Raw genomic sequence first — 27,225 nt, forward strand, 5'->3', positions numbered from 1 at the left:
TGTGGGAAAAATAAAACATTTCAGGCCATGGAGTAGCAAAATATTCACCTAAGTGAGAGAGAGTTAAGAAAATGCAGCGAAAAAAATTGTGAACGCTTTCACAGGTTAAAAATCCACACATGTAAAGCAAGAACATACCTAATGAGATAAAACAGATTGTTTAGGGAGTCCTTTGCATGCCATGGTTGTTGAGAAATCTAAAGGAGATTGTACAGTCTAACATGTATGGTCAGCTAAAAAAAAAAAACCCAGCAATTAATGCAGAAGTAGGCTTTATGAAACTATGCATCGGTTTTCCAGCTAACCACTTTTCTTTATGCTCAAAGCAAAAATAAAAATTTGGATTGCCAACAGCATGCAAACGTATTAATTCCCACCTAAGCACATGTGTTGCTAAGTTTGTGATAACGACCTAAAGATGTGTGTGAATTGGGCTTTAACCACTTTAAGGCCAGGCCTATTTTTCAGACTTGTTGTTTACAAGTTAACCACTTGCCAACCAGCTGCCATCATAATGCGGCAGGTCATCACAATCCCGCGAACCCTCGTACCTGTACGTCTGCTCCTTAAAGCGGGATAGCAGGCGTGCACCGCATTGCGTGTGTGCCGATCCTCGTGGCCGGTGATATTATAGCAAAAAGGTACAATAGTGTTTTTCCAAAACGGTCGCAATTTTTTTGCACAAAAAATAAAACCCGCAGAGATGATCAAATACCACCAAAAGAAAGATGTGTGTATGTGTGGGGGTGGAAGGACGTCAATTTTGTTTGGGCACAGCTTCGCAGAATCGCAAAAATAGCCTGGTCATTGAGCTGCTAAATCGTCGGACTGAAGTAGTTAAATTATTTTTTTTGCTAGACAATTACTTAGAATCCCCAAACATTTTTGTTCTGACACCCTAAGGAATAAAATAGCAGTTGTTGGAATACTTTGTCACAACGTATTTGCGCAGCGGTCTTACAAGCACACTTTTTTTTTTAATTAAAAAAAAAATAAAAAACACAGTAAAGTTAACCCCTTTTTTTTTTTTTTTTTTAACATTGTGAAAGAAGTTACACCGAGTAAATTGATATCCAACATGTGACGCTTCAAAGTTGCGCCCGCTCGTGGAATGGCGACAAACTTTTACCCTCAAAAATCTCCATATGCAACGTTTAAAAAAAAAAAAAATTCTACAGGTCGCATGCTTTGAGTTACAGAGGAGGTCTAGCATTATCGCTCCACCGATCGCAGCGATACCTCACATGTGTGGTTTGAACACCGCTTTCATATGCGGCCGCTACTCACATATGCGTTCGCTTCTGCACGTGAGCGCGGGGCAGGTTTAAATATTTAACTTTTATTTTTACACTAAAAAAAAAAAAAAAAAGCATGACAGGACCTCCTAAATAAGATCTGGGGTCAAAAAGACCTCAGATCTCATATTTACACTAAAATGCAATTAAAAAAAAATATTTTTTTTTTAAAAGTCTCTTTAACCCCCCCTTCACACTGGGAGGTATTTATCAGGCACTTTAGCACTAAAGCGCCTGAAAAAAGCCTCAGCTGCAAACCCAGTGTGAAAGCACTCAGGCGCTGGCAGGGTGTCACAAAAAGTCCTGCAAGCAGCTTCTTTGCAGCGCTATAGGATAGCGCCCCTGCCCATTGAAATCAATGGGCAGCCCCGCCGTACAGCCGGCAAACCGCCGCTGCGTTTTTAACCTTTTCCCGGCCGCCAGCGGGGGTTGAAACTGCCCCGCTAGCGGCCGAAATAGCGGGTTTGCCACCGATGCCCAGGCACTTTCAGTGTGAAAGGGCTCTAAGAGCTATGGTATGGAGACGGGTGGGGGCAATCTTGCCCTCACTAAGCTTCATACCACAGATGCAATCACCTCCGGTAAGCAGCGGAGGGGTCTTTTCCCACTGCCGATAAAAGTGATCACGTGGCGATTACACTGCAGAGACCACTTTTGTCTGAAAGCGGACCGCCCGCTGAAGAAGAGGATACCGGGCTAGCTGATGCTAAAACAACAATATCCCTCTTCAAAAAGCCGACGTATAACGACGGCAGGCGGTCCCCGTCCGTAGGTGGTTAAAGTTTTACCATTTAAAAACATACTAAACGTTAAAACAGCGATGTCCACCCGCGTACGTTCCCGGGAGAGGCAGAACGGTGATCTGCCCATGTAAACAAGGCTAAGCAGGAACATCAATCTGTCTTCCTCCAGTCAGAGCAACCCTCAGTTAGCAAGAACCCCCTGGGAACACACTTAACCCTTTGATCACCCCTGATGTTAACCTCTTCCCTGCCAGTGTCAGTAGAGTAACAGTGCTTTTTTCTTATCACTGTATTAGTGTCACTGGCAGTGTTAATTTTAGTCTTAGGACTAAAATGGCATTTTAGTTTTAGTCCCATTTTAGCCTTCTGCAATTGTCTTAGTCGTATTTAGTTGACTAAAATCTCCAGTACATTTCAGTAATTGCAATTTAGTTTTAGTCAGTCTTTTGACTAAAATGGCATTTTAGTTTTCGTCTCATTTTAGTCACCTCAATTGTTTTAGTCGACTAAATTAACACTGGTCCCCAAAAAAGCATCAGTTAGGTGTCCAATTTGTACGCCGCAACGTTTCAGGCCCAAAAAAAGCAAAAACGCTGATTGCCTCCATTACTAGTTAAAAAAAAAAAAAAAATCCCATAAAAATATCCCATTTGGTTCGCGCTAAAGTTATAGCATCTACAATCAATATACACTTATTGGGATTTTTTTTAAACAAAAATATGTAGCTGAATACATACTGGCCTAAATTGATGAAGAAAATTTGTTTTTTTTATCGTATAGGTCTTATAGCAGAAGGTAAAAAATGTTTTTATTCCCCCCAAAATTGTTGCTTTGCTTATAGCGAAAAAAAATAAAAACCACAGTGGGGGATCAAATACCCCCAAAAGAAAGCGATTCATGTGGGGGGGAGATACCAATTTTATTTGGTTACAGCAGTACATTTGGGTACATCAGTTAACCGTCAGTTAAAGCAACGCAGGGCCAGATCGCCAAAAAAAATAATGGCCTGGTCATTAAGGGGGTAAAACCCTCCAGGGCTGAAGTGGTTAAATTGTGTACAAGCAGCACAAGCTTTCAAACTAGACAGTCTTCCCAAGCTGCTTGTACTGTGAAGTTGTTCTGCAATTAAGTAATTCTAAAGATCAGACTATAAAGCGGCATTCACACGCTGTGCGATTTTCCACGTGTTCAGGAAACACCAATTTTCATCCGCGCTTGCATTGCCATAGGGCCCCTTTCACACTAGCGGTATGTACCGATCAGGTCCGCCTGTCAGTTTTTCAGGCAAAGCAATCAGACCCTCCAGTCTCCTCTATGGAGCAGCTGATAACGGGACATACTGACACCCACCGACATCCAATCAAAACCTAACACTTATGTTCCAGTGCAAAGCAGCTCTTAAAAGCGGTGTTCCGTCGAAAAAAAAAACAAAAAAAACAAACAAAAAAAAAACAACAAGAAGAAAAGCCAGCAGCTACACACACTGCAGCCGCTGGCTTTTAATAGGACACTTACTTGTCCTGGAATCCAGCGATGTCGGCACCGCAGCTGATATTTCTATCTGTTGTCGGGTGCCGCCGCCATTGCAGCCTTACGGCTTCACACCGGGAACCCTACTGCGCATGCGCGAGGCCCCGCTCCTCTCTCCCAGGGCCGTGGCCGGACTCCCGGAAGTAGGACCCCCCCCCCCCCCCAAAAGGTGCCAATTGTGGCAACAGAGGGGGAGGAGACAAATGAGCGGACGTTTCACTTTTGGGTGGAACACCGCTTTAAACTCTGCAACAGTCGCCTAATCCTGTAACACATTACCCTGCTCTGTGACTTAAGCTGACAAAAATTCAATGCAAAAACAGGCAAATTTAGGATAGCAATTCTGCCCATGTCCAGGACTCAGCGATTAGTCAACAGAGCACCAAAAACTGCATTATCGAAGGGGGGGGGGGGGGGGCCTCGTGTGCTCATATCCAATGCTTTACAGGGCTGCAGCCTTTCAAAAGCACCTTCGTGTGGAACTTTGATTAATTCATGCTAGCACATTATGAAAGGTTTACTTTAAAACAAAGCCCTCCAGCGGCACGTTTGAATTTGCCAAGCTGCAAGGACGTCAGCTCCACGCTTGAGTCATGACCGCATCACAGAGCGCTGAAGGGACGCACACTCCGTATGCCTTCCCCTTAGAGCGCATGCGCTGTGACTTCACCTGCTGTAGAAATAGAGAACATCTCCTACATGGTGCACATTTAGGAGAGATTCCTTAAACCTACAGGTAAACTTTATTATAAGCTTACCTTGTCGGTACACATCACCAAGCAGTGTTTACTAACACTTTAACCACTTGCTTACTGGGCACTTAAACCCCCTTCCTGTCCAGTCCAATTTTCAGCTTTCATCGCTGTCACTTGTTGAATGGCACAGCCATGCTACACTGTACCCATATGAAATGTATCTTTTTTTCACACAAAGCTCTTTTGGTGGCATTTAATCACCACTGGGGTTTTTATTTTTTGCTAAAACAAAATCGAAAATTTAGAAAAAACTGTTTTCATAGTTTGTTAAAAAATTTTCCAACATGTAATTTGTCTCCTTCATTGATGTGCGCTGAAGAGGCACTGGTGGGCATTGCTTAGTAGTGCAGATACGCATTGGTGGGTACTGGAAGGTGGCACTGCTTAGCAGCAGTGGGGGCTTGGAGTGCACGGGACCGATGTACCGTTTACTCCAGACGGAAATCTGATTTTTTTTCCTCCAGAGCAGATTACCGGCTTGGTTTACATCAAGTGATCAGCTGATCACGTTTGTAAAGGGGCCGGTACCAACCGAGTCTCATTGACTCACTGATCAGAGCAAGCCGCGCACGCCCCGCAAGCAGCTTATACATGGGACGACATACATGGACGCCCTCCCAGAAATTTAGGCCCACGCTGTAGCAGTCTTTCGGCTATAGCTCAGGCAGGAAGAGGTTAAATACAGAATATCTCCTAAATGGTGCACGTTTAGGAGATTATTCTTGTAACTACAAGTAAGCTTTATTGTAACGCTTACCATGTAGGTACAAGTCACCGAGCTGTGTTTACTAGAGCTTTAAGAAGGCCTGGCCCAGAAATTGAGCCCAATGCAGGGTGGCACTCTGGTCCTTTCCTGTGTTGGTGGGACTACACAGTATTGGGCAAGAGCTGATTTTCTTCCCAAGCCCTACCTAAAAAGCCCTTCACTACCTCAAGATGACTACCAGCTGGCACAAGCCACAGCCTCCGAATAAAGTCTTGCCTGTTGACACTGGCCTAATGTCAGCTTGTTTCTATTGAACAGGCCCATGTGTACCAGCCTAGTGTGTAAAAAATAAATAAATAAAAAATTAGTTATTCCAAGATATAACATTTTGTAATGCACCATTCTTAGAAAACATGTAGGTTTGTTTTACAAGCAACTGGGCACAATGGAACACTAAACCACGCACCTTAAAGTGGGGTTCCACCCAAAAAACAAAAATACATAAAAAATCCTAAAAAACAAAAAAATTTGGATATATATTTTTTTTTACTCACCTCTAAATGCCTGTTGCTAGAGGGTCCCTCATAGTCTGCCCCTTCCACTGCCTGGGCTGGTGACATCACTTCCCCCTCGGCACAGGAAGGGCTCCGCTCTGCTCCCTCCCTCCTGTCAATCATCTGGGACCCATTACAGGTCCCAGGTGACTGAGAGGCCAATCACTGCGCGCGGCGCCGCGGGTGCCAGGCTGTAAAGTCACAGCCCGGCGCCCACAGTTGCAATGCCGGCACCGCTGAACGGAGGGGGAGACTAGCGGGGCTTCGATCCCCCGCATCGCTGGACCCAGGGACAGGTAAGTGTCCAATTAAAAGACAGCAGCTGCAGTATTTGTAGCTGCTGACTTTTAATTTTTTTTTTTTTTTTTTTTAACCGGCCCCCTGGGTGGAACTCCTCTTCAAGGCCAAGTTCACACTGGCATTAAATGCAAGAGTTTGGAGGTGTTAAAAATGCCCCTCAAACGCCTATGCAAATGATACAATGGACAGCACATGGTGCTATTCACACTATTAAAACATGAAGCGTTGGAATAGCTTCAAAATTGAAGCCTCATGTAGAGTCAGGAGGCATTTAACCACTTCCGGACCGCGCCAGTGTGGATTTACATCGCTACAATGTTAAGTACTGTTATGGCAGTAGATAGCTGCCATAACGCCAGTATTTTCTTCAACGGCGGGCGGCCCACTTTAAGATAAACATGATCTCCACGGTGGATTCGCCGCAAGATCATTTTTATCAGCTGCGGGAGAGGAGCTCCCCTCTCACCACCGCCAATCCGATGCTGTCCCGAGAGGCAGGAAGTCGAGAGGGAATGATGGTCCCCACTCGACTAGCAGCGATTAGATGACGGGAGCGACGTCAAACGTCACTTCTGCCCAACGGCCTTAAAGGACAATTTTTTTATTGCATTTAAAAAAGGAGAAGTCCAGCCTGAGCTCGTTTGGCTGGGCTTCGCCTAAGGGTCACAATAGTGCAATTCGTTTTGCACTCCTGTGACCCGCTTTCAGAGAGCGGTCTAAAGTTAGTTCTCTGCTGACATCATTGGAATCAGTCCAGGCACTGTGTCATCACGACAATAAAGTCTGCATCCGCCAGGTGCCTGGACTGATGCCTGTCTCAGCGAGCTGCTGAGAGACCAAGACGGCCGATCCCCGTCCCTCCACAGCTCAGCGCTCCAGTGAGCATGGAGGAGCAGAGAGGAGAGCTGCTGACTGACAGTCAGCAGCTCTCCTCTCTGGAAACTGAGAACCTAGCCATCGGTGATGTTCGATCACTCGGTTCTCAGAGTAATCCACCTAAGTATGGAAGTATACTTCCCTTAAGTGTAAATGTGAGATCTGAGGTCTTTTTTAGGGACGGATACGATGCGCGTGGCTGCGATGTCCGCCGGCCTTGAGAGCCAAAATGGGGGGGATGTATGAGTAAACACTAAACACACACATCCCGATTAAGTCAGGAAAGGAGAGACAGATTGTGCATTCCTACTAAGTAGGAACAGCAATCTGTCTCCTCTAGCAAGTCACATCCCCATACAGTTAGAAACACCTAGCAGGGAACACAACCCATTCCCTACCAGTGACATTTATACAGTAATCAGTGCATTTTTATAGCACTGATCGCTGAATAAATGTCAAGGGTCCCAAAAATGTGTGGAAAAGTGTCCGATCTGTCCGCCGCAATGTCGCAGTCCCGCAAAAAAAAAAAAAAAAAAAAAACTTTGCGCAAACCAATATACGCTTGTTGCGATTTTCTCTTTACCAAAAATATGTAGAAAATATATATCTGCCTAAACTGAGGAAGAAATTTGTGAAAAATTATATATATATATATATATATATATATTTTTTTTTGGGGGGGGGGGGTGTATTATAGCAAAAAAAAAAATTATTGTTTTTTTAAATTGTCGCTCTTTTTTGTTTAGAGCGAAAAATAAAAACCGCAGGAGGTGATCAAATACCACCAAAAGAAAGCTCTATTTGTGTGTGTGTGTGGGGGGTCAATTTTGTTTGGGTACAGCATCGCATGACCTCAAAATTGTCAGTTAAAGCAATGCCATATCGCAAATAATGGTCTAGTCATTAAGGCGGAAAATCTTCTGGTCCTTAAGGGTCCTTTCACACTGGGGCGGTTTGCAGGCGCTATTGTGCTAATAGCGCCTGCAAACCGACCTGAAAGTGCTGTTGCTTTAATTCCAGTGTGAAAGCCCCGAGGGCTTTCACACTGGAGGGGTGCGCTAGCAGGATGGGAAAAAAAAGGTCCTGCTAGCAGCATCTTCCGAGCGGTGAAGGAATGGAGTATATACCGCTCCTGCCCATTGTTGACGCCGCCCCCGCCCCAGTGTGAAAGGGCCCTAAGTGGTTAAAGAGGTCCTGTCATGCTTTTTTTCTATTATAAGAGATAGGGCTGAAACAACTAATCGATTATGAATTGGATTACTAATTTCATAATCGATCAGCCAGTAACAATTCTACAGTAAAAAAATAAACCCCTTACAGTAGTGATGGCCTGTTTTTTTTGTACTATAAAGGGCTAAAAAAAATTTTTTAACCCCATTATGTTACTAAATGTCTTAGACCTGGTTCACATCTGTTTTTTTGGTGCTTTTTGCAGAAACGCACTACAGTTCACTTACATGGTTTCCTATGGGACACATTCACATCTATGCTTTTTCAGCCGCTGCGTATTTGGAAAAGGTCAAGTACTTTAACGCAAAACGGTGCTTTTTTGGTGCAACATACTTCAATGGAGAAGCACATAGGGCGGATCAGTGATGATCCGTCCCGTGAACATCCAGCAAAATGACAGGTCCGTCCAGAGTCCGTCATCACCCGATCTGATCTGAAAACAGATGTAAAAGTAGGATTTTCCTCCGTTACACTTTTTCGGATCGGAGCGGGTCGGATGTCAGCGGACATGTCACCGCTGACATCCGACGCTCCATAGACCTCCATGGAGTGTCCGTTCAGGTACTCCTAAAAAACTGACAGGCGGACCTGAACGGACAGTCCGTGTGAAAGAGGCCATAATGCGTTTTTGCAGCAATTTGTGTTTTTTAATCTGCCCAACAAACTGGGCAAAAAAATGCAAATCGCATCAAAATCACATGCGCAAAAATCAAAACGCACAGCAAAAAGCACTGCAGAAACAGATCAAAAGCAAACTGTACAGGTGTGTACTGAGCCTTATGCTGACCACACGGATCAATTTTCAGACGAGAATATTCATATGAAAAATCTTTGTACATTTGCTGAATGAAAGAATGTTGTTGAAATTTTCACCTTTTTTTAACATTGTTTTTAAAATGAATGTAATTTTTGAAGAAAACCACATACACTGTCTGAAAATTCCTTTGACCAAGAAGTTTTCTATTTCCAAATTTTCCTGTCACTGTGGTTGAAAATGAACGTCGATTTGACCCCACTAACGATTAGAAAAATCGAACGTTCTTAAAGTTAAATTTTTTTTTAAAGGAAGACTTTAAATAAAAAAAATTGATCTCAGAGTCTGATATTTATCTGATTCACCCATTCTCAGAGTGGATTAGATATTTTGCTCCCTAACCATATAGTTGGTTATTTATATTTACCACTACATAGAGATATTTAAGAATAAATTGCCTTTTTTTAAAACTTTACATATTAACTAAATTATACACTTTTTTTTTTTTTTTAAAAGATTAACCGAAACAATAATCGGCCAACTAATTGATTATGAAAATAATAGTTAGTTGCAGCCCTAATAAGAGATGGTTACATCCCTTGTAATAGGAAGAAAAAAAAAAAAAAGTATTTATTTTATTTTTTTTACACTGTCCCATTTCATCCAAAAAACAAGAATTTTTTTTTTTTTTTTTTTTAAGCGCCCTGTCCCTTCCGTGCTCTCGCGCAGAAGCGCCCGCATATGTAAACGGTGTTCAAACCACACATGCGAGGTATCGCCACGATCCACTTTAATATTCTTGTCAGGAAAAAATACACACGTTTTGGAAACTATAGGTAGTTCTAAATGCCCTTCATTCAGGTATGTCTGTCACTGGTCATTTTGGTTTTAGAAAAGCACCTGCTCCTTTACCTAAACAGACAGATGAAGGTGGGTACTCTACAGAAGCATTAGAAACTAAAGCTATTAGCCCTATCGCAACGGATTATTTTTTACATTCACAATCAACTACAGAAAAATAAAAATTCACATTAACTGAATTTGATAAAGATAGTAACCGATCCACTCATGTTACATAGTCATGAAAGTTCTTTATACCATATTAACTTCTAAAAAGCACAGAAAATAAAAAACACGATCACCTAAAGGAAATATACACGCGGCAATAATTTAAAGGATAACCACTTTCAATCAGCTAATACCAATCGGTGCCCTTTGCCCTGTATAGAAAGTCTGCAGTACTGCACATATCAAATCCTTGCTACAGAGCATAAAAAACTACCAGTCCTCCCAAATGACTGTTCATCCAGTTTTAAAGAGAAGATGCTGAACTCGAAGCTATACACCCAAAAGAATTCAGGAAGGGACCAAAAGACCACTATGGTTTTTGGTGTCCCTGCTGCTGATGTTACACACCCCCAATTACTGACTTGTGCCTTCTTCTGCAATGTCTCTTTGTGGAGGCAGCCATATTAGTAGAGGCAGGGATTTGTTTGCTTATATCAGAGTCTTCAGCAAGGAGAGCAGTGAAAAAGTAGTGAGATCACAATCTCTTGACACTAGCAGTCAAGATGGTAGAGCATTAGAGTCACACTGCAGACATACAGTATGCCATGCCACACTCAGAGGAAGTGCCCGAGTACTGTTTAGGCACAAACATTACTAACTGATCCCTACAGAAGAGCAAACCTTCACTTTGTGCTTAGTTCCACTTTAAGTGCTAAAGCATAAATTTCACACTCAGAGCTGGCAGAATAAAATTCTGCATGTATGCAGTCTCCTTGCACTAGAGTAGAATATCCATTCCACCATGCCCCTGTAGAGAGACAGGTAGTCCATAAAACTATGGCAGGAAGGTAACGAACACACAGTACTTCAGAGCCAACCTGACATTAGAAATCAAGTCTATTTTTTAAGTAAAGCAATACTTGAAACCCCTATGGATGGGGCTTCCTTCTGCTTTTAGAACATGCATAAAATATGCCTTGCAAAAAAAGTATCCTGCTGTACGCAGCATTTACAGGAAAACGCATGCACAGTGCAAAGCAGACCTGGAGAATAATGCAATTTATGTACATTTCTCTGCTCAAACAACATGCCCCTTGGCAAACACCTCATCCAAGTCCTTCTACCTTTGTGTTCATAGAGGTCTGCAGAAAAACTTTAAATACAATCCCTAGCACAATGGGCTACATAAAAAGTTCATAGGTGGGGCTATCAAACATCGGGGCAAAGGAAATAAACCAGCCTCCTCTTACTTGCTCATGGCGTTCATATTTAATGCATGAACGCACCAAATGTATTTTCGTAAAACAAACCTGAAATGTGTTATACTTGCCTAATGTAGCACTGCCTGCAAGTCAAGTCCTTCCTCATTGTTCTGGTTGGGATGCAGGCCTAGGCCCGTCCCCATCAAAAAAAAGTAGCAGCACAGCTTACCCATGTCTTTGATTAGACCCAATCAACCCAGTAAAGGTGTATTCACACCTGCAAATGCACCTGGCATCCATGCGAGAACCCCAGCAAATGTTCCCAGTGATAGGTGTTGAAAGCAATAGGAGGCTGCCGACTCCTGGCAGCTAATCCTGACCACTTGCATGTAATCTCTCATGCAGAGATCACATGCGACTGACTGGCCCAGGACACAGATTGGAGAGAGAAAGAAAGGAATCCCTGGCGCCGAACATCCACACGAGTATGATGGTAAGAATGACAACCTCAGCCTGGGCTCCAACCATGCCACGCCCCCATGACACAGACTGCCTGACGTGTAATCATGTCGGGTGCATTCGCAGGTGTGAATGCATCCTAAGCAAGCGCATTTCAGAGAACCTGGGCAGTCAAAGTGCTTGCCCTGAGAAGCCACCAGCTATGTGCCAAAAGCATTGGTCTAGTGCATTTCCCATGATGCTCATGCCCTCTGCAGCTTAGTTGAGCATCATGGGAAATGTAGTTCCAAAACATCTGGGGTGCCAAGGTTCACCATCACTGGTCTAGCATAAAGATTAGGCCTCACGTACACTGGTATTTAAAAATGCTACTTTCAGAAGCATTTGACCCTTTTTCTGCCTCTAAACACCTCTCAATCTTAACCTGTATGTCCATGCACACACATGCGTTTAGAGGCAGAAAAAAAAAAAAAAAATCCATAACAGCACATTCAGGAGCAGCAGGGTTTTGGCAGAAAAAAAAATGACATGCCTAAACGCATCTAAAAAGGTGCGTTTGGCATTCATTTAATTGCCAAGAAAAAAAATTCTGTCCATTGAGATAAAAAGCTAAAGTGCTAAAGTGTTTGACACGCCTAGTTTACAAAAAATGTAGCATTAGATATACTACTTTTCTCTTGCCAGGAGAAAGGCGTTCAGGAGAGCTGGGCAAACACCCAGTGTGCACGAGGCCTAAGGCCACTTTCACACTGGGGCGGTGGGGGCGTCGGCGGTAAAACAGCGCTATTTTTAGCATTGTTTTACCGCCGTTTTGCGGCTGTATTCGGCCGCTAGCGGTGTAGTTTTAACCCCCGCTGGCGGCCGAAAAAGGGTTAAACCCGCTCGTACAGCGCGGCTATAGCCGCGGTATAGGCGCGCTGTCCCACTGATTTCAATGGGAAGGAGCGGTGAACACACCGCTCCTTCACCGCTCCAAAGATGTGGCTCGCGGGACTTTTTTTACTGTCCTGCCAGCGCACCGCTTCAGTGTGAAAGCCCTCGGGCTTTCACACTGAACAAACAGCTGAGGCTGTTTAGGGGCGGTTTGCAGGCGGTATTTTTAGCTCAATAACGCCTGCAAACCGCCCCAGTGTGAAAGGGGCCTTACACTTCAATTTTAGTGACGGCAACAGCAGCATTAAATTATAACCCCAGTCAAAATGTTTTGTTCGCTTTTGAATTGGGTAAGACGTTAGGATTAGAACATTTGTCCGATTTTTCTTTTATTGACATGTGTGCCAGCTGAAGATTTGCCCTCACTTTTATTCTTAGTGACCACTGTCTTCAGGTCAGCGAATGAGGGAAATGTTCAATAGACAGATTTTTGTTCCTTACTCCTATATAATTTTTTTTTTTTTTTTTTTTAAGCTGGAAGATTTCAGTCTGTATGTCTTCCTAGGTGGGACAATAACCAGAGCGAGGAAAACTCACATCATTAGAAGCAACACTCAAACCAGGACTATGATCAGTTGTGTTTGGTAACCCTTAGAAATTTCTTACGTGGTTTTTAACCACTTGCCGACCAGCCGCCACCATACTGTGGCAGGTCGGCACAATCCTGCGAACCGTAGTAGCTATACGTTGGTCCCATTAAGTGCAACAGCAAGCACACGCCGGCTGCATTGCGGGGGTGCCAAAGTGTGAGGCGGTGGTCATGATGACCGCCGGCCACGAGAGGCAGAACGGGGACGTGTGTGCGTGTAAACACACAAATCCCTGTTTTGTGAAGAGGCAGATTCATTTCCTCCAGTAACTTCCATCCCCCCTACAGTTAGAACACACTAGGGAACACAGTTAACCCCTTGATCATCCCCTAGTGTTAACCCCTTCCCTGTCAGTGACATTTACACAGTTATCAGTGCCTTTTTATAGCACTGATTGTTGTATAATTGTCAATAGTCCCAATAATGTGTCAAGAGTCTGATGTGTGCGCCATGTCGCAGTCCCGAAAAAACAAAAAATTTTGCTGATCACCGCCATTACTAGTAAAAAAAAAAAAAAAAAAATTAAAAATGCCATAGACCTTTTCCCTATTTTGTAGACGCTATAACTTTTGCGAAACACAATGTACGCTTATTGCGATTTTTATTACCAAAAATTTGTAGAATACATATCGGCCTAAACTGAGGAAATTTTTTTTTTTTTTTAAATTGGGGATATTATAGCAAAGTGTACAAAATATTGTTTTTTCAAAATTGTCACTTTTTTGTTTATAGCGCAAAAAATAATCAACCCTGCCCGCCAAAGCTCGCACCCCCCCACTGCTCCCAGGCAGCCCAGCTCCTCACCTACCCTCATTATTCACTCGCAAAATGCGAGTAGGCAAGTGGAAAATTTGAGGGCTGTACTAGTTAAAGTCAAAATATTGTCTTCAACTGCATGGGTGGGAAAATCAAAACAGAAGAATGTAAAATTTTCTCAATTCAACTGTGCAATTTTGCAGTCCTGCAAAAAAAAAAATTAAAAAAAAAAAAAAATAAAAGCAGATCTCCGCTAGTACCAGTAAAAACATAAAGACCATAAGTCTTTCCCAGTTTGTAGATAAGGATAACTTTTGCGCAAACCAATCAATATGCATGTAGAGAGAGAGAATTTTAGCTGAAAAGTAAAAAAAAAAAAAAAGTTTTCTCAAAACAGTCTTTTGTTTATAGCGCAAAAAAAAAAAATAAGAACCGCATCTTCTGGGATATGTCACAGGTCCCAGAGGATTGCCTCGCCACGACTTGCGTATGCGCATCGGCTGTAAAGCCGCAAGCCAGGTGCTCACATTTGTAATGCTAGTGCTGCGGAGAGGCAGGGGGAGAGGAGCGAGGCTTCGGGTGGCGGCATCACTGGATCGTGGGACAGATGAGTGTGTTTATTAAAAGTCAGCAGCTACACTTTTTGTAGCTGCTGACTTAATAAAGCTTGCAAACGAGTGGACCCCCACTTTAAGTCAATCAAGAACACTGAAGGGATGGAGACTCGGTTCCCCCAATTAGGTTTACATAAAGCTGACTATACATATTATCTTTAGCTTCGTCAGAAACTATGCAATACAAGAAAGCTCAGCCTGGTGAGCTGGTTTTGCACCTGCTATCAGACCTTTCCAGGCTTTTCATTAGCCTTGCCGGCTGTGTGTGAGCGGCACCGAAACACCCATTGATTTACCACCCTTGAGGGATATACAGGATCCATTTGCACGCTGTCTTAGAGGAGGAGAACAGCCAGTAGATTACTATTATGCCTGTTTGACCACCTATATAATCTAGTGGTCCATACTTTGGGGTAAGAGGCCCGGTGTGTTGGTGTTCGTTGGAGGATCTACTATTGTTCACCTGTAGTCTATCTGGTTATACACCTTGGGTGTCTTCTGGACTCTATATGAACTCATATGCCATTTTAAATACAAGTGTCTGAGGACACTTATTAATTTGGGTTTAGTCTTTAAGTGCTTCATATTTTTTCCAGCATTTTATGCCATCTGCTTTTTAGAGCCTAAGCACAGTGAAAATCCTTCAATACAAGAAAGCTTACTTGACTGGAAAGCTCAGGTAAGCTCCCTCCCACAAAGTATCAGAGAACATAGAGAGTTAACTTTTAAAACTTGTGAAGCCAAAGAAATGCCACTCTAGGTGAGTGACTGACTCTGGCATGTTGTGAACTGGAACCCAGGGTGCTGCACAGCTCATCTGAGACTCAGCAACATGCAAAATCCAGAATATTGCTGCATTAAATTCACATCACAGGTATGACAGGAACCAGAAAGGTAATGTGTTTTGCGCTAAAGTCAGCGCTTACTCAAACCTGAACGCGTTACCTTTCTTGTTCCTGTCATACCTGTGATGCGATTTTAATGCTTCAATAAAGATACCAAGGAGTGCAGCAATATTCTGAATTTTGCATGTTACTGAGTCTTTAAAAACCTGTGGCTAAACCCCCCCCCATCCAATCGTATTCTTCATCATGCCAGACAATAGTGTGAAGTACAGCTAAAGCTTTTTTGGCCATACTTCTCTTGTGGGTCACAGGAGTGCACTTATTTGTGCTCTCCTGATACCCAGAATCAACCTACAGCAGTCTAAAGCCTGCTGTCGGCCAATATCACAGAGCCGCTCTGGAAGGATCTCAACCACATTGTAGGGATTCACCCAGATGCCTGATGGGCAGCCATCTCAGCCCCCTCCCCAGTGAGCACTTGAGGGGCAGAGAAAAAAATCGACAATTGACAGCCACAATCATGCGTTCACGGTATTAGGGCTGGCAAGGGACAACTGCAGCATCACAGGAATGCTGCAGCCATTAAGAGTTGAATATGTACAAGATACTTCTTTATTAAACCACTAAAGAAAGGATTTCTGAGGCAGGCCCATGTAATCATGTTGTGTTTGTAGTACATACCGCATTTTACACTTTATATGTAGGCAGAAAAACAGGGTGGTGCATACAAAACATATCTACTTACTTTATGTATAAGAGCTACAGATGTGCTTATACTAAGCCTTTAAAAAACAAAAAAAAACAAAACAAAAAAAAACAAAACAAAACAAAACAAAACAAAAAAAAAAAAAAAAAAACACATTGTTATACTGCCATGGTGCTCATTCAAAAAAAAAAAAAAAAAAAAAAAAAAAAACTATTGCAAAATTCAAGATTAAAAACAAATAAAATGAGTATACTAGGCACCCAGTGGTCTTGGGGGGGGCATTGCATGGTAAAAATCCCTTCACTGTTAGAGAGTTCAGTTGCAGAGCAACGCAATTTAGACACCTCAAGCACTGAAGGGGATGGGCATACAAATTATACCTGCAGTTCCCATGTTTTGGAAACCACAAAAAGTTGCTAATTTAGGCAGAATCCAATGGGGAAAATAAATCTAAAATAGAAGTTGTTTTGCAAGAACCAAGTCTTACCTGAAATGTAAATTTCATCTAGTTTTTCAGCAACTTTCTGTGGTAAACCAGCATCGAGCAATGTCTGTAAATGCTCTGATGGGACAACTGCAGCATAAGTATCCATGGACTCTTCTGTACCATTTCCATTTACATGTTCAGCGGCCATATCTCCAGATATCTGTACAAATGCAATAATCAGCATCATTAACCGATGGCTATAAATACTCAAATTGTGCATGCACAAACTAGGCACATTTTTGCCTCTAACCACAAGGAAAGCAAAAGAAAGCATTCAGATTTGCAGTGTGTCTGACATTTAGTGGTAAATTTGCTCACCTATTAAAAAAGTCAGACCTACAGTAATTGCACCCAAGCAGGAAAAGTAGTTTCTGTGCAGAATGGCACAGACAATAAATTACTATTACAATCACCATCTAGCAAAGGACATTAGTATGAACCAAAAAGAGCAAACAATGTAAAAGGGAGAACCACAGGAAAACTCCCCGAGGCTTAGAAAAAGGTGGCATATTTTAAAGCAGGCTTTAAATGAAAGATCTACTTATGCTGCAGCCCCAAGAAGAAAAAACCCCAAAGTGAAAGCTAGAATATAATAAAAGGTAAAGCCGACTGATCTCAGACAGATGAATCTGCTGGCAATATGTCAAAATTTGGCAGGATCACCGTGAGACTTTCTCATTTGTCCCTATAGAATTGCGTCCATCCATGGATGGAGATTGGGCTGGTTCAGCAAGCAAAGGCCGAATTTTGATTTGTGTATGGGTAAGCTGGTTGTACAGAAGTTATCAACCGATCCAACTTCTATTACCCCACTGTCAGAATACAATAACTCAGGCGAGTGATTACCATCAAGTGTGTGGATGAGGGAATTGGGGCATTATTTTTTTTTTGTCCAACCTGCTGGTTAAACAGAGAAAGAAAAAAAAAAAAAAATGAAGGCTGCCTTAGCAATAGAGATTGAGCAGTGTTTAGCCCAATGACATCTCGCTATGTGGAGGGAGGAGGTAGAGCTGAACTTCCCCTTTACCAAGGAACTATACTCTCTCACTATTAACTTTTCAATCCATGTGCTGCTAGCATTAGTAAAGAAGTAGGAAAGTAGATTGTTTTTACTTGTTTAAACTTAATTTTTTTTTTTTTTTACATTTCTTTAGTTACTTCCTGGTTTACAGGTCTAGGCCAAAGATGTCATACATCCCAGGAGTCTTCAAAGAGGAGAGATTTTCTCAGCCACACCCTCCTGCCTGAGCTAAAGGCAGATAGATTCCAGGAAATAAATGCTACAATCAATCATCTGCTCTTACTCAAGGTGGCAACAGCTAGAAATATTAGGGGGTGTTTTTCAAAGTAATAAAGCACTGCGACATGGATAGATGGGGGAATTGCTTTATATATAAAATTAAACAGCATTTTTTTGTTGGTTCAAATAGAGTTTCAGTTGGTGATAAGATGCAGTGTAGTTCTGCTTCAATTGATGCAAAGATGTTTTAGCCTTAAAGCAGATCTTCACTGTATCTGAGCACCACAAACCAAAAACACTATTTAATTCATTTCTAATATTCAAAGCAAACACCCCAATCCATCCATGATTTATATAGTTAAGTAATCACCTTGAAACCCCCCCTGGCCATCTTGAGTAAGAGCAGATAATTCATGTAGGGTTTACTTTTTGGAATCTATGTGCACTTAGTTCAAGCATACATGCAGGGGAATGTGCTTAGCTGCGTAAACCCCTTCTCTCCTCCCCCTGAAGAGTCCTGGGATGTATGACATTTCCCTGGGCAAGAAACCAGGAAGTAACTGAAGTGGGAAAAAAAAAAAAACTTAACAAGTAAATCTATACCTTCCTATTTACAAATGGTAGCAGCATGAGGATTAAAAATAATCAATGCTGATTGGGAGAGTGAAGTTCCACTTTAAGGCCTCATGCACACTGGACGTTTTTACAGCCGCTGCTTTGGGCTTCAGATGTTTTTTTGCAGCCAGTAAACTCCCCACCATGTTATCCTATGTGTCCACACACACACATAGGCTGTTATCAGCTTTTTTGGCTGGGGCGTTGTCTGGCTGAAAAAAAAAAAAACCCAGAACTAGTGGGTTTGAAGGGGAGTTTTTCAGCTGTAAAACTCTGAAAACGTGGCTATTCTGCGTTTATGAACGTTTTGAGCCACATGCTTTTGTGAGACTATACTGTAGTTTTGCAAAAAATAAAAAAAATGTGATGTTCTACAGCAGGGATATGCAATTAGCAAAACTACAGAACTACAATTCCCATGAGGCATAGCAAGACCGACAACCACAAGCATGACACCCAGAGGCATGATGGGACTTGTAGTTTTGCAACAGCTGGTGGTCCGCTAATTGCATATCCCTGATCTACAGCTAAAGCTACTGGCGTGTGCATGAGGCCTTAGAGCTTTATTTTTCCAGTCTGTATTCTCTATTTAGACCAGTCATTCTCAACTTTTTCACCCTGTAGGGACCCTTGAGGGGGGGAGCATTGTAGTGAGTTTATACACTCACTTCATCTCCATTAAAATAACAGGTTACCTGCACATGGGTCTTTGCACTTTATGGACTAGTCCATGTGAATGATCCCTCACAGGTGCTCAGAGAAAAAAAAAGCCCCCCTTCAGTTGGCAGTCATTAAAGTAATGACCCTTTGCATTGCACATCAGTGAAAAAAAGAAGACCAAGCTTACATCTCAAGGGAAACAACTCTGACATAGGCCAGGAACCATGGCTGATCTAGGGGCTACCTATGCATGCAGCGTTTGTTACCCTAACACTTTGTATTCCTGGTATGTGTCTGCTGCACCATGTACTTGTATGAGAGAAAAAAAAAATCTTGTTCTCTTTGTATTGCTTGCTTTATGTGAAATCCCTGGTGATACTGCTGCCAGTCCCTCTGCGTTCCTATTAAAAACTGACCACACTATGCAGGAGAGCGCACCATGGTGAGTTCTCTAGTTATGCTCTCCTCCAATGATCAGACCTGTCAACCATTCAACAGGAAGCTCAGTGCACTGCTGCTTCTCCTCCCCCAGCTCTTATACAAGGGAGAACAGAGGGAATGTTACTGATTTTAAAAAAAAAGAAGGGTATTTATATATTGTTTATACCTATACAAATGTTCTGCCTTTCATTTCTGTGTGAAACTGAACAGGTTGTTTTACAAGGTGATCACAGTGAATTCACTAACCCTGGAGCAGCTGCACATGGTAACCAATCAGCCTCTAGCTTTCATTTTCAAAGACTAGACTAAAGCAGCTGAAGTTAGAAGCTGATTGGTTAGCCCGCACCAGTCTTGGTAATTGCCCCATTGTCTTAGTGTGATCAAATGGCAGAGTGGAGGCGTTTTGGTTCATACTAGTAGTCCCGATCACCCGGGAAAGCCATGCAGCATGGCCGCCTAGAACAAGCCATGACAATGCTGCCTAGGCCTAGCAGTAGCGCCCTACAATGCTGTTCCCGCCCGCATGGCCGGTGTGCTGATCTCCGGGAACAAAGCGCCTTGTCGTTCTCCCCACCCATAGGCCGATCGTAGGCCGGGCCCGGAGCCCTCTGCAGACACGTGCTCTCCTCCCTCCACAATGCCAGCACACGCTCGCACAATGCAGAGCCCAGAACAATAGCAGCACAGCACGCCGTGACCCCCCGATCGATGCCATCGTGTGCCCAGCCTCCATTGAGGACAGGAGAACATCCCCCCTCCCCCGCACACACATTACGGCTTCCATTCACCGATCGGGCGGTAAGGAGCCGCCGTGTCCTCTCCGGTGAGGCCCGCCATGCTTCCAGGCCGGAGCCAGCTCCCTCATCCTATAGGAAGCGGTGTAGCCGGGTCGCCTCGTGTCACGGGCCGCTTCTCCCTTCCCCGGCCTCCCCGCCCCTCACACAAGGCAGCCGCGGCCACAACGTGCTCCTCTGCTGGAATCCATTTTCCATAGGCTCCACAGCGAGCACAACGGACACAGGCGCTCACTTACCTGTCCCGGTCCGGGCGGGTGCTGGCTCTATCCGGGCTGCCTGCTCTGCTCTCAGGTGTCACGGCGTTGGACGAGCGCGACCCTCGTGTAGTAGTAAGCAGCTCCTTGTCCGGTGGAGTGTGGCTGTTGTAAAATGGCGGCCGAGAGAGCCGAGCTCACGCCGCTGGCAGCCAGTCCCACCCCTCCGTCGTGCACGCGCACTAGGCTATGGGGACGCGCGCCGCTAATGGAACGGCTGTCATTCAACGTCCGGGGTTTCCTGGGCTACCCCTGCCCCGGCTTCCAACGCCCCTCCTCTCTAGGGGGAGGGGTCACGTGCGACCCTGCGAAGCCGCCCAGGAAACCCCGGTGATGCAGCAGCAGCAATAGTAGTAGTCCGCACCTTTCGGCGTAGGCGTGCGAGTGTGTGCTGGGTATGGCGGCACTGCGGAGGGATGCTCGAGGAATAGGGCAATGATGCTTTACGGCTTCTACAGCACAGGGAACCATTGTTGTGTGGGGATAGGTGGACGGCGACATATGGTCAATGGTGTGGGGGGAGTATGTGTCAGGATGAGGGAGACTTCATCCCACAAGGCTGGGTGCACACCTTTGTGTCTTTGTTTAATGTCCTTTTTGCTTAACACCTTCCCATCTGGACAACTGTTTTTGCATACATGTTTTTTTTTGCCAGGAAACTACTCAGAACCTCACTAACGTGTGTACACACACTCACACAACTCTGCTCCGAGCTACATCCACAATCTTGTTTCCAAATATCACCCAAACTGTCCTCTCCGCTCCTCCCACCTCTTGCTCTTTAGCTCCCATGCTCCTCTCCAGAGCCTCTCCCATCCTCTGGAACTCACTACCCCAATCTGACCAGTTATCTCCTACTCTGTCCACTTTTAGGCGATCCCTGGAGACTCCTCTCTTCACAGAATCTATCCTGCCTTCTGCTAATAACCAAATCTATTTCTCCCATCAGTTTATCCCTCGGTTATTCGTTTTTATTACACCAGCCCCTCACTATTAGATTGTAAACTCCCAAGAGCAAGGCCCTCCTAGGCATTTTATATTGAAATGTGTTGTCTCCCTTTATATTGTAGAGTGCTGCACAAACTGTTGGCGCTATATAATATGCACACAGTATCTCACAAAAGTGAGTACACCCATCACATTTTTGTAAGTATATCTTTTCATGTGACAACACTGAAGAAATGACACTTTGCTACAATGTAAAGTAGTGAGTGTACAGCTTGTATAACAGTGTAAATTTGCTGTCCCCTCAAATAACTCAACACACAGCCATTAATGTCTAAACTGCTGGCAACAAAAGTGAGTACACCCCTAAGTGAAAATGTCCACATTGGGCCCAAAGTGTCAATATTTTCTGGTCCCCATTATTTTCCAGCACTGCCTTAACCCCCTTGGGCATGAAGTTCACCAGAGCTTCACAGGTTGCCACTGGAGTCCCCTTCCACTCCATGACAACATCACAGAGCTGGTGGATGTTAGAGACCTTGTGCTCCTCCACCTTCCATTTGAGGATACCCCACAGATGCTCAATAGGGTTTAGGTCTGGAGACATGCTTGACCAGTCTATCACCTTTACCCTCAGCTTCTTTAGCAAGGCAGTGGTCGTCTTTGAGGTGTGTTTGGGGTCTTTATCATGTTGGAATACTGCACTGCAGCCCAGTCTCTGAAGGGAGGGGATCATGCTCTGCTTCAGTATGTCACAGTACATGTTGGCATTCATGGTTCCCTCAATGAACTGTAGCTCCCAGTGTCAGCAGCACTCATGCAGCCCCAGACCATGACACTCCCACCACCATGCTTGACTGGCAAGACACACTTGTCTTTGTACTCCTCACCTGGTTGCTGCGAGACATGCTTGACACCATCTGAACCAAATAAGTTTATCTTGGTCTCATCAGACCACAGGACATGGTTCTAGTAATCCATGGCCTTAGTCTGCTTGTCTTCAGCAAACTGTATGTGGGCTTTCTTGTGCATCATCTTTAGAAAAGACTTCCTTCTGGGGCGTCAGCCATGCAGACCAATTTGATGCAGTGTGTGGCGTATGGTCAGCACTGACAGGCTGACCCACCCCATCAACCTCTGCAGCAATGCTGCCAGCATTCATATGTCTATTTCCCAAAGACAGCCTCTAGATATGATGCTGAGCATGTGCACTAGGGTGTTTCCTTTTTCCAAAGATGTGATTTTCATATGCATTTGCTTATGCCCCGAGTCTTCAGTTATGTAAAAGATATACATGCAACATTTCAAGAAGATTGGATAATATTTAGGGGTTACACACATTGATCACTTTTATCAAAGCAAAGTCTGTGGGCTTCACTTGATAAGAAGTCATATACAACAATGCTGGATGAAGAAAGTCCCATTCAAGGCTTTCTAGAACAGCAAGTGAAAATGGTTAACTACATCCAAAATGTCCTAAAAGACAGAAGTCATCCAAGAGAAGACTACAAAGAGTTATTACAACTCTCACTCCTGTACCTAGGAGGTTGGTCTAAAAACGACTTCAGTTTCAGGATCCCAGGGGCACTGCATCAAGCAAGGTGGATGGCAAAGGCAATATATGCACTTAAAATTGTCCTGTTCACTAAACAGTTGAATATTCCTCAACGACTATTGGAAGGAATGAAAGGGGTTGCACATTTTGTCAGCCTCATATATGTTCACTTTTGGCATTAAGCAATTGTAAGTCGATGGGCTCCAAAGAATGATTTGGATATGCTACAGCTTTTGAGCACTTACCCAGATGCAGACGTCAAAAAATGTGCTCTCACAGTTGCTAAGAGACACCTTTGGTATCTGTCAGAAACAAACGTAGGATTGGCTTTTTTGGACGAACTTATTACTCAGGCTGTTAAGGAAAATATGACTAAAAATTTAGAAACCAAACCTGCAAAGAAAAAGGAAGTGAGACAATTAGAGGGTAAAACATGGTTTTTGAAGGAAAAGATCTGAGCCATTTGGTTACTAATAAAACAAAGACGTTCTTTGAATTGTTTAGGATCCACAATGTGACAGAATACTGCAGTGATTCTCTAAGAAGCCATGTGAACGCTCTTAAGGTTGTGGATACCGCAGAAAGAGGAATTACTTTGATAAAAAAGAGTATAACGAATCGGTCAGGGATGAACAACAAAAACAATTCTTGTTGAGGGTAGGTGAGCATCACAGAAAAGTCATCATCAATCTAACAAAACAAGGGATTGCATTGTACAAAGTTGATTAATATAACACGTTTTGCACATCATATTACCTATTAATTTAATGTATAGTTTTAATAGTATTTTAAGTTTGTGATTTCTAGTTTTCCTAATAAAAGTAATTAACATTGAAAAATCCATTTTTTTTGCCTACTTTTACAAAACAGATCAAAGTGTGCAACCTCTAATTATTATCCAATCTTCTTTAAATTTAGCATATGTATCTTTTACATCACTTCGACTTGGAGGGTAAGTAAAGTCTGCAACAATTTTACAGTTTATTTTTTTACATTACAAAATGAAACACCCTAAGGTGTGCACTCAACTTCTTTGGTCGACCATGGCGAGGCCTGTTCTGAGTGCAACCTGTCCTGTTAAACTGCTGTATGGTCTTGGCCACCGTGCTGCAGCTCAGTTTCAGGGTCTTGGCAATCTTCATATAGCCTAGGCATCTTTATGTAGAGCAACCATTTTTTTTTTCAGATCCTCAGAGAGTTCTTTGCCATGCGGTACCATGTTGAACTTCCAGTGACCAGTATGAGAGAGTGAGAGCGATAACACCAAATTTAACATACCTTCTCCCTATTCACACCTGAGACCTTGTAACACTAACGAGTCACATGACACTGGGAAGGGAAAATGGCTAATTGGGCCCAATTTGGACATTTTCACTTAGGGGTGTACTCACTTTTGTTACCAGCAGTTTAGACATTAATAGCTGTGTGTTGAGTTATTTTGAGGGGACAGCAAATTTACACTGTTATGCAAGCTGTACACTTTACATTGTAGCAAAGTGTCATTTCTTCGGTGTTGTCACATGAAAAGATATAATAAAACATTTACAAAAATGTGAGTGGTGTACTCCCTTTTCTGAGATACTGTGGATATAGATCTATATATAAAAAAAAAGAAGGGACACGATCTCCAATGTAAAAAGTTTACTGAATGTTCTCCATACAATACGTGTATGAAGCAACAACTGTACAGTTTCGAGCATGCCATGCTCTTCATCAAGCTGACGAAGAGCATGGCATGCTCAAAACTGTACAGTTGTTGCTTCATACACGTATTGTATGGAGAACATTCAGTAAACTTTTTGCACATGAGATCATGTCCCTTCTTTTTTCTTTATTGAACATTGGTGGATAATTGGGAGTCCACCGTGACACCTCTCCTTGAAAGTACACAGGATACAAGAGGAGTGACTCACCCTATCAGTGGATACATACCCCAAAAAATGTATACACACTTTAGTTATCTATGCCCTATTTTTAAAACCCAAATCAATGAATCATGAAATTTAAAAGCGCTGTGTTTCTACCTCAAAATGTCCATCCATGGACCCGGGCTTGGGTGACGGAGTTGTGAAGTCACTCAACCCACCTCCAAGCTGCAAATGCCCCCACAAATTAGACCTGCGCTGGCAGTGTGTGTGCATGTCACTCTCACTGTGTGCACACATCAGTCGCAAGGCACGCACACGTTAGCAAGGAGTGTGCACGGCAAAGCTACCCAGCAAAGGGGAATGTGAAATCAAATACTGCCGGCTCTGATCTCAGTCAAGGTGAGGTGCAGAGCAGCAGGATACACACTCCTTCACTCATGCTCATGCATGATTCTCCTCACCCAGACTTATTTAAAGGAGAGGGAGTGTGGTGTCACCATTTTTCTTTTTGGATGTGTTTTTTTTCCATCAGTATTGCAGGAAGAATTACAGTTGCTGTTCTTCTCCCTGCCATACTATACACACATGAAATGTGCTCTTATTCTGTATCAGATGTAATATTCTGTTTGTATTTTGTTTTCAAGGTTTACAACCACTTTAATGTCTCCTGCCCTTGACTGTGGCTAATTAAGCACAGATTGTGTTTGATTAGCTGCTTCCACAGCCAAGACAGCCAGGAATGCTCAGAGCTGAGCACTTCTGGTTTTAAGCACAGCAGATGAGATTCGTGAATGAATGAGATTGTTTTGAATGTAGCGCAGGAGAGCCTGGGAACCATGAAAGGGGGCAGGGGAATGGAACACTGGAACTGTAAACATATCCAGGAGGCTATATAGCTGCTTGGAACTCATTTACATTAAGGCCTGGTTCACACTGAATGGGCTGCCATGCCTCCGGAAACACATGGAAAAGATCCCCTTTCCATTTTTGGAATAGCAACCCACATGGGAACTGTAAGTGCAATGCGATTTCCAGTGCGTGCATCGTGCCATTAGGATTATTGTCACCCGCATTTTTCTGTGCGGGAGCAGGTGTGGACCCGCAGAGGCAATCACAGATGTGAACCTGGGAGCAAACTGTTGAAAACTGGTACAAGCTCATGGCTGCAAGTAGTAAATGGAAAAGCAACTCAACTACATTAAAGCCTAACTCCAGGTTTACTAGTTCTGACCCAAAGTAACTATTTTCCTTACTAACAGATGTGCCTGCTGAGAGCACTGTAAAACTTAGAGCCATTCTCGTAGCCAAAATACGATCAGGAGGAATCACAGGAACCGAAACCGTCTCCAACTTGGAAGTGGAGGAAAATTTTAGTGACAAGGCGTCAGCCCTTACATTCTTAGTACCGGGTAAGAATGAGACAATAATTGAAACTTGACAAGAAAAGGGCCCATCGCGCCCTTCTGGGAGAGAGGCGTTTAGCCTCAGACAAGAATGTGAGATTCTTATGGTCAGTAAGAATGAGAACCGGCACAGTGGTACCTTCGAGGAGATGTTTCTTTTCTTTTAGGGCTAAAATGATCGCCAACAGCTCTCTGTAACCAATCTCGTAATTGTACTCCGCAGGTGACAATTTCTTGGAAAAGTAGCCACTAGGATGTATAGCACTCTCAGAGGTGGGACGTTGAGACAGAAGGGTGCCAACACCAGTCTCAGAAGCATCAACCTCAAGTATAAAAGGTAACGTAGGATCAGGATGTGCCAACACGGGAGCAGAAAGAAAAGGCAGCCTTGAGACTCCCAAAGACCTTAATGGGCTCCGGAGACTAACTCTGTGGGTTACCGTCCTTTCTGGTCATATCAGTCAGGGGCTTGACCAGAGACGAGAAGTTACGAATAAACTTCCGATAATAGTTGGCAAAACCCACCAGGAAACGCTGCAGAGGATGTAAACCCACGGGTCAAGGCCACTGTAGGACTGCCGAAAGTTTCTCTGGGTCCATCAAAAAACCAGCAGTGCAAATGACATATCCCAGGAATTTAACCTGTTCACGATGGAACTTGCACTTCTCCAGTTTACAATACAGATTGTTCTCTCTTAGTTTCTGAAGCACACAACAGACATCTGTGTGGTGGCTCTCCAGGGACTTGGAAAATATGAGGATATCATCGAGATAAACCACCACACATAACTGCAACAAATCTCGGAGGACATCGTTAATAAATTCCTGAAAAACTGCCGGGGCATTACAAAGGCCAAAAGGCATTACAAGGTACTCATAATGGCCTGTTCTGATATTAAACGCAGTTTTCCACTCATCGCCCTCCCTAATCCTCACGAGATTGTATGCCCCTCTCAAATCAAGCTTCGTGAAAACCGTTGCTCCCTTGAGGCGGTCAAATAACTCAGTAATCAGTGGAATTGGGTAGGCATTCTTAATCATAAAACGATTGAGACCTCTATAATCAATACGAGGTCTCAGTTCACCGCTCTTCTTCTTTACAAA

The 27,225-nt window shown here is 43.4% G+C and overlaps 1 protein-coding gene across 1 annotated transcript in view; it reads right to left on the reverse strand.

Annotated features, from left to right (window-relative positions):
- The window catches only part of SYNCRIP (synaptotagmin binding cytoplasmic RNA interacting protein), a 37,132-nt gene extending 16,579 nt beyond the window's left edge, over positions 1-20,553 (reverse strand). Inside the window, 2 exon segments of the mRNA XM_073626896.1 lie at positions 16,344-16,503; positions 20,333-20,553. Coding sequence (XP_073482997.1) covers positions 16,344-16,491 — 148 coding nt within the window. The 5' untranslated portion in view covers positions 16,492-16,503; positions 20,333-20,553.
- Between the last annotated feature and the right edge of the window lie 6,672 nt (positions 20,554-27,225).

This window comes from Aquarana catesbeiana, linkage group LG04 (assembly GCF_042186555.1).
Source record: "Aquarana catesbeiana isolate 2022-GZ linkage group LG04, ASM4218655v1, whole genome shotgun sequence".
NCBI classification, from domain to species: Eukaryota; Metazoa; Chordata; class Amphibia; order Anura; family Ranidae; genus Aquarana; species Aquarana catesbeiana.